Source organism: Dermacentor albipictus, chromosome 5, assembly GCF_038994185.2.
Source record: "Dermacentor albipictus isolate Rhodes 1998 colony chromosome 5, USDA_Dalb.pri_finalv2, whole genome shotgun sequence".
NCBI classification, from domain to species: domain Eukaryota; kingdom Metazoa; phylum Arthropoda; class Arachnida; order Ixodida; family Ixodidae; genus Dermacentor; species Dermacentor albipictus.
Genome location: NC_091825.1, coordinates 123301400 through 123309890, shown reverse-complemented (window position 1 = coordinate 123309890; position 8491 = coordinate 123301400). Strand labels below are relative to the sequence as shown.

Genomic DNA, 8491 nt, shown 5'->3' with positions numbered 1-8491 from the left:
ATGCGCGTGTTCCACCCACCGAAGGCTCCCTTGAAGTAGCAAAAGCTGATCTCGAAGACTGCTATCGTAAGTGCACAGGCGGTGCTGCACCTGAGGTAGTTCGTTTGATACCGAACTGCTTTTTTAATGGTGGCGGTAAACGAAGACGCAAAAATTCTGAGAATTCAGAGCACATGAAATCGCACAAATATAGGGACGGAGCCCTGCAATATGGGCTCTCGTATAGCTGCGTCATGCATATATTAATCTAATTTGTAAATACTGAATTGTCCTCTAATTACAGTGTCGCACAGCGGTGTCTTGGAACACGCCCTGACATCATCCTAAAATGGTTCTCCAATTATGTACGGTATGTTCTCAGTATCTACTTAGGACAGGCAAATGGACTCGATTAGGAGCCTTTCAGGATTAGTGCAGGACATCATAAGGTTGCACGAATGTCCTGATGTCGACATCCTAGAGACTTACTGAGGATGCCTTCGCGTTGTCTGGTTCTCTAGGTGCTGGCCTCGCATGCCCGTCGATACCGTGACAGCACGACAACGCCAACGGCGAAAACATGCATCGCGCTTCCGTATATTTGTTGTCGCAATAAAAATCTGCTTGCTGAACATCGATATGATTTTGATAAATTGTAGAGTTCTTCGAATATTTAATTATTCGGAACAACAGATTTGAAAACATGCGTGCTTTTAATAACGCGCATTTCACAACACACTTTGCGCTAGCATCAAACGTGCGAAAATTCGAAACATTAAAAATAGAATAAACGGTGTTATTGCCTGTACTCTGCTATAACAAGCGAACCGTTCGTGCCCCCAAATCCGAAAGAGTTCTTAATCGCAACCCTCCTGGTCGCGTTCTCAGTTCTCCAAGGTGCCGACTGATGGGCGATAAAGTTGAGATCGGCACCAACATCTGGGCATTCGAGGTTTAGCGTAGGAGGAATCACTCCATCGCGAACAGCGAGTACCGTGAACGCACTTTCCGTGGCGCCAGCTGCTCCCAAGAGGTGACCCGTGGAGCCTTTGGTAGCGGACACCGCCACTTTGCTAAAGTTGTCGCCTAGCAGACGGCGGATCGCCAGCGCTTCGGCGGCATCCCCAATGGGCGTCGACGTCGCGTGAGCGTTCACGTAACCAACCTCCTGGACGTTGACACGAGCGTTTCTCAGCGCGGACTCCATGCAGGCGAACGCACCTGCGCCGTCATTGGCTGCTGCCGTGATGTGAAACGCGTCCCCAGAGAGCCCGTATCCCAGAACCTCGGCGTGAATGTTTGCTCCTCTGGCAATCGCATGTTCCAGTTCTTCCAGAACGAGAATGCTACACCCTTCGGCTACAACAAAGCCGTCCCTGTTCTTGTCGAAAGGTCTCGACGCCGCGGCAGGGTCCTCGGCGGTGCTCAGAGCTCTCATCCTTGCAAAGGCAGCAACGCACATGGGCGACACGCTGGCTTCTGTGCCACCGCAGACCATGACGTCAGCGTATCCGCGCTGTATAAAGCTTAACGCGTCGCCTATGGCGTGCACGCCAGTCGTACACGCCGTCGCAACCGAATGATTGGGCCCTTTCAACTTGTGCTGAATACTGACAAGCCCAGACGGCATGTTCGTGAGAATCCTCGGAACAAAAAACGGGCTAATTTTTTTGAAGCCCTGTTCTCTTAACGCCATCCCGGTGTCGACAACATATTCCAGGTCGCACATGCAATTGCCGATTGCTACTCCCGTTGTTCTGCAGTCAGTGTCCGAATCCGGGTGCCACTGGGCGTCATCCAGCGCTTCTTTGGCTGCAGCCAGAGCGTACGCAGTTGCCAATGAGATGCTCCGCAGCTCCGACTTGGAAACGAATTTATGTACGTCAAACGGTGACGGGTTTTGAGAAGCATCGGTAGGTACACGGCCTGCTGTTTTGGAGGGAATACCGTCGAACTCCTTTCCCAGCCGACTTATGCCGCTCTGCGACTGTATGAGCCGGCTCCACGACGTCTTTGCGTCAGCCCCCAAAGGCGTGACCATGCCCAGACCGGTGACGACGACCCTTCTCGGTTTGTCACAACTGTTGCTGATGCCTCTCCTTCCGAGGTCACTGACAGGCCGGCCCAGCTGTCGCCATACCTGTAACAGAGCGCGAAGCATCACGTGTTCGACCAACATAAAGCGCAAATAAGTGGATTAGGTACAGATCGCAACAATCAACCGCAATGCCGTACGTTCGTTTCCTACACCTAAGGTCCTTCGTACATCGCGCCACTCATATTTTGCAGTAAAAATGTCAAATTACCCCACGTATCGATAAACCAGTGCCCATCAAAAATGTAATTTATATAACTGTACAATTAGTAAATATTCCTGAGGTCTATACTTTACTCTTCACCGGCACGCAATTAATTGCGACTGCGGTGAATCGAAGTGTAAAAGCAGATAGAAGATAACATGCACCCCTCAATTCACTATACGCGATAATAATTACGTTCCCTACTACGACATCAAAAATGTAATTTATATAACTGTACAATTAGTAAATATTCCTGAGGTCTATACTTTACTCTTCACCGGCACGCAATTAATTGCGACTGCGGTGAATCGAAGTGTAAAAGCAGATAGAAGATAACATGCACCCCTCAATTCACTATACGCGATAATAATTACGTTCCCTACTACGACATAAGTATCACTTTAATGGCATTAAATTTGGAGCATTTTTTCGACTGAGTTTCAGCTCCATCCAGAAAAGTAGTAAACGGTAGCAAATGTTATCACTTGGTCTACCACAACAGTGCGTGTTCATTCAGAGAATGTAAACTTCAAAGGACTTACCGGCATTCGTAGGGGCATGCTAGTTGTTTCCGCAGGAATCCCTAAAAGCTATTAAACACCGAAGCTCCTTCGTTCCTTCGTCACGCAGAACTACAGTGTAGCAGAAAGAACAGTTGTCCGGAGATGAGGAGCGCGAAAGCATTCGGGCCAAGCCGGTTGCCAGACTACGCAACCAAAACCGAAACTGAAATTCACACGAAAAATGTCAGTTAGCGTTCTTCACCACCAAGATATAATAAAATAACGCTTCCACCTTTAGTCTCTCTGACCGAATCAAATACGTAGTTTGAGGAATAACTAATTATGTGTCAGGTCAGACGCTACGTATGTATTTACGAACATGTAATCGTCAAACATTTTGCACCATTTAGACAAAAGTAATGCTTTACATGTTTAGTGCAAGTACTGCAGGAAATTGAAAACATTTGTGCAGCAAGGTCAGACGGGTTTGTCATGAGTTTTGGTCTTTAGCGCGAGATGTAACAGGTCAGCAAAAGTTCCTCCTGCAAAATGCAGGTAGCCGCGTGAGTAATGTCAGTTAATTTTTTACTAAGCCTCATGACATTAACCACCGATGGATTAGCCACAAAGCCCATTTTACCGTCATTCAAGCATCAAGCTTTCGCTCGAGTCATATTCTTTATTCCACGATTCTATAGTCGGATACAACTTTAGAAAAAAGGAGGCGTTTACTCCTCCGAGGCGGGTGCACCAATGCACCAAGTAAGCTCTAGCTGGAGTGCACTTTCATCCTAAGAAGATTTGTATCAACCATGGTACCAACAAACGTTGGTTAATACTACATCCGCGTTTGCTCCAGTGCAAAACGTAAAACTTAATCGCGTGGCAGAACGTATCAAACATCTGCAGCGGTTACAAGCACTGCAAACCAAGCGCAAAATAAAAGAATTTCCGCTTTTGTTTTCTTTGTACTTATTCAGTCGCATGAAGCCAGTCAAGGCCAGGACACTGACCGAGACAATCCAGCTGCTATTTTGCGAAGTGGGCGTGTAGGCGTACGTTATAGCCTACGTCGTACGTCAAGTGTTGGCGCGACGTGGGTCTTTTAAAATTCGCGCAGAAATCGTTCTTGTGTGCCGATAATCACAAGAGGAACGATAATGGATACCGACATATGGGCTTATGGATACGCGATCATCGTGGCATTAGGAGGTGTCATAGGCTACGTGAAAGCTGGTGAGTCCGACGAGTGCACCGCACATCTTCTAGATCGTTTGTGGTATGTTTCACCGTAAGTGCTTTGCAGGTAGCGTCACATCCTTGGTTGCGGGCTTGGCGTTCGGTGGCCTTGCACTGATAGGAGCCTACCAGACGTCGCAGGACCCTCACAACTACTACTTATCCCTCGGCAAGTACTTCTTTATTCGTGATAATAAGCTTGTAATGGTGACCGCTGGTAATTGCAGACGACCCCCGGAATATTCCTTTTCTTCATTTCCATCAGCGCCGGAGTAAGCCTGATGCCTAGACATTACTGTTAGCAGTGCTTTTAAAGTAATTTTCGTGCTAACATACTGAAGCATAAAGTCGTACTGCTGTTCTTCCCGACGCAAGATACGGCTCACTAACGCACCCGTAGGTCGATTATCTGTGCGAAATCATATGCGGCGATATTCGCTCTGCGTAGTTCTGGATATTATTCAATTTCTCCTCGGACGTTGGGCTACAGTTCGAAGCCCATTTGATTACCTTATTATTGTTTTAGGGAGTAAGAGCTCGGGAAGACGCGCTGTGCTCCACCATTGGTCTGACCTAGCTGCCTATGAAAGTTGCTTTGCCTCTGAATATTGCCCTTCTGCTCTGGAAAGTTGTACTCTCGTCCGTGTAAGCGCTGTTTTATAGAAAAAAAAGTCTCAGTAGGCAGCACTGAACTTTGTTAGTTGACCTTTCAACCGTTTGACAAATCAAGCTTAGAGCAGTTAACATATCGGATGCCGTGCATTTAAGAGAAAATTTGCAAGTCAGGTAGTGGTGAAGGAGGATGCGTTAAAGAAGGCCGCGACAGTAAAAACTTAACAGCTCACTTCCTTTTGGTCAGTTATTGTAAATGCTAGGCTAATCGGAAAAATAAAAGATTGTGGTTTCAGGCTAAGATGTTACCTTTGGCTGTGTATTGATATCACGATGTGCCGTAAAATTCGTCAAGACATTTAGGTTTTCTTGTGCTTGTTATGTGGCACTTTTCAATGAATGCCTTTCACACCATTGCGCACTAAAGCGCCATGCTTCTCGTCTCGGCGGCCACGCGCGGACTTCTCGGCGGTGCCACTAGACGGCGCAGCGCGTTCAGAAAGAAGCACAAGAGAGGGGCCGCATTCTCACGCAATCGAGCACCATGCATTATGGAGGCCACGCGCAGTTGTTCTACTAACTCTATGCCACGCGCAGGCTTTACGGTGGTGGCGCCACATGGCGCCGCGTTTTTAAAGAAGCACGAAAGAATTTCGGTGCAGTGCACGCCTCACAACTCATTTCCGACAGTGGCAATAAGTTGTTGCCGTATTGATTGAATGCAGAACACATTACACCAGTCATAGCAAGATAGGTTCCGCCATTTTTTTTTTCAATGCACATTCTGTGCACAATATTAACTCTAATGCATGGTAATAGTATTTGTGGAGCCACCCGCCGTGGTTGCTCAGTGGCTATGGTGTAAGGCTGCTGAGCACGAGGTCGCGGGATCAAACGCCGGCCATGGCGGCCGCATTTCGATGGGGGCGAAATGTGAAAACACCCATGTACTTAGATTTAGGTGCACGTTAAAGAACCCCAGGTGGTCAAAATTTCCGGAGTCCTCCACTACGGCGTGCCTCATAATCAGAAAGTGGTTTTGGCACATAAAACCCCATAATTTAATATTTGTGGAGCCTCTGATCTGCCATTGGAGGCTCCGCAACTCATGTTTGGTGCACCTACCTTCTTTATTTGCAACATGTAGGGTACACATTCAGCCACTAGCTGTAGCTATTTAGAAGCTCTTTCGAATTTGGCATGTACCATTGAAAGTAAAAACGAGAATGAAATGCTTTTTTGTAGTTCTGCAGAGTTTCAACACAAGGTAAATCTCCCAGATTTTCCTTTCAGCCTGTTATGCTAACTTGCATTACAAGCTGCATCACCTCTCAGCTAGCCTTGTCATAAGCATGTGTATTTTCTTGCTCTCTGTTCGCAGCCGTGTCTGGATTGCTGGCTGGTCTGATGGGTTACAGGTTTGCCAACTCGTCAAAGATCATGCCAGCAGGACTGGTTGCAGTTCTGAGGTCAGTGTCTTCATATTGTACACTTATGAAAAATTAACATAGATAAAACGGCGCATTTTGAGGACTAGACACAGAGAGAATGCACAGAGGACAATTACCGACGATTCTGTGTCCCGTCCTCAAAACGCACCGTTATAATGACGTTCCGTCAAGCCAGCAACCAACTAGCCTGTCTAAGTCTTTTAATGTAAAATGAAGTGGCTTGCACGACACAACCTTTGTAGAGGTCTTGTTGTGTAGCGGCTTGATGTATAGTGGCTTTTGTACATAGTCTTTGCCCTTGAACTAGTGCAAGGTGTCTTGTCACGTTATGAACAGCTTTCAAGAACTTGCTTTAGAGCCCACCTATGCAGGCACATAATGAAAGCAGGTGCTACTTTGACTAGGCTGGCACAAGGCACCTTTCAGAAAATCTCCCAGGCACTTTTTTGCTTCGTATGATAGACTCGTTAGCAGGGCAAATGGCCGATGTTCCCTACTTATGATTTTTTCTATATCATCCAGTTGTGTTGTTCTTGCATATTTGGACTTTTTTTTATTAAAGGAAAAAGTGTAAGAGACTGCCACTAGCTTCTTTCATGGTGGTGCAATTATATTTAAAGTATCAAGCCTGAGCTATGCTGCTAATATCTAAAGAGAAAATATGCATTTGTACGAATATAGTGCATAATTTTCTCTGAATTACTAGCTTTAGAAAGCGACAACTCAATGCCCCTCTCCCTCTTCTGTTTCCAAAATTCGAGCCTAGTCACGAGGCTACTGAGCTCTGTGGAAAAGCTAACCACACCATTGGAAGAAGGCTGTTAAGGAATAGTAGTATCGTGAGAAATTGGTAGATGACAGCAAGTATATTTATTTAGGGTGTCCAGGTCCAATGGCCCGACAAGCTACAAGGATGCTTACAGCCATGCAGCCTCGCTGCGCAAGCACACGCTCGCTGGCCCATCGGTGCTACCCCATGGCGTTTCGCTCCTATCAGAATACTTCAGCTTAGTGCCACCTTGCAATTGTATGTTGCACTTGAAGGCGCTATTTAGAGCCTCCGCATAAGCGTTGCATTGTCATCTTTTATCCCAAGTCATCAAAAATCTGTTGTCGTAATAATCATTCTTATGTGGTTCAGCCAAAATAAAGGCAGCAATGGTTTATTACTGTATAGTCCAATATTATATCTTGCTACCTATGTATGATAATGCATACGTAATATGTGCTAGTTCAGGAGGCACCTTCGTTTCTCCATTGTTCATATGTCGTTTTCTAGACCATCACCCATCACATTGGTTTCCTTTAATGCCCTAATATTGTTTCCTGGGTGTGATTTTCTGTCTAGGAAGTATAGCAAAGGCTTTGGCATATTCAGTAAGGATAGAAAAGGAAGATATTGGCTGGTCTTTTAACAGCTGCTGCACTTGCATACTATTCTCACAGAATGAAGCATGCCAATTTAGGCTTGATACAGGTACTTTTGTTTCAACTCATGTTAAATCAACGTAACTTTGGCACTTATGTTTAGATCACAGTTCATGCCACATTTAGTGACCAGCTAAGTAGCAGTATGACATTGCAGTCTGAAGTAATCATGCCTATTTGGCGTTCACATTAAATTCTCCTCTCGTGGTAGTTCATTCTGTGAGTATAGTAACATCCTTGTTCTTCTAGCTACTCAGATTCCCAGTGTGAAAAACCAGTTAGGCCATCTCACTGTCTTGGTCAAGTGTAAGAAATATTCATTCAGAGAGGCTGACAGAGTCGGGTCTCTTGTGGTGAAATGTGCACTTCCCTTCTGCACACTTGTGGATTTAAACTTGCATGCTCCGCCGTTTCCATTACAGCATCGCCATGTGCTGCAGAATACTCTGCCGGGCCTTTTCGCCACCTGGTTCTCCAGCAGCGGCAGCACCACCAGTTGCAAAGCAGTGATGCCTTCCCCCCCTCTTCATTACTTCATTAAATGAAAAGTTGATTGCATTGAAGGGCTTCAAGATTATCCACCTTTTATATGAAATAAAGACGCTGTCTGAAGGGTTTGTTCAGTTGCACTATACAACATGAATGGACACTGTCTTAGAGTACTGCATGGACCCGGCCGGGTAAAGGGATTTTTGATGGGCGCGGGCCTGGGGCCTGATGCTGCGGGACCAGGCCAGGCCTGTTCACTGATAAGTCTAGATCAGACCTTCGAACACATGCCGGTGGCCTGCATAGATCCGGGGCATTCTGTGCAAAGCACATGTGACAAGTTGGAAACGTGATGTTAATAATCTTAGCAAACAAAATGAGTTCCAATTCTTTTTGTCTGATTTCTTTGTGTAAAAAGTTTTCTCATTATTTTTGTTACTGCGAAAACAAGCTTTGTTCCTGAAAAAAAAAAAGTACAGCACTCTTGATG

At 45.9% G+C, this 8491-nt stretch overlaps 2 protein-coding genes across 2 annotated transcripts; one reads left to right on the top strand and one right to left on the bottom strand.

Moving 5' to 3' along the window:
• Nucleotides 1-619: 619 nt before the first annotated feature.
• On the bottom strand, nt 620-2978 carry LOC135911643 (3-oxoacyl-[acyl-carrier-protein] synthase, mitochondrial). Its single transcript, XM_065443987.2, has 2 exons — nt 2822-2978; nt 620-2119 (listed from the first exon to the last, which is right to left on the bottom strand). Exons 1-2 carry the CDS (start codon nt 2837-2839, stop codon nt 776-778), a joined length of 1362 nt encoding a protein of 453 aa, XP_065300059.1. The 5' UTR covers nt 2840-2978; the 3' UTR covers nt 620-775.
• Nucleotides 2979-3775: 797 nt separating this feature from the next.
• LOC135911595 (transmembrane protein 14C) lies at nt 3776-8129 on the top strand. Its single transcript, XM_065443914.2, has 4 exons — nt 3776-4018; nt 4089-4190; nt 6015-6102; nt 7935-8129. Exons 1-4 carry the CDS (start codon nt 3943-3945, stop codon nt 8020-8022), a joined length of 354 nt encoding a protein of 117 aa, XP_065299986.1. The 5' UTR covers nt 3776-3942; the 3' UTR covers nt 8023-8129.
• The last annotated feature ends 362 nt before the right edge of the window (nt 8130-8491 follow it).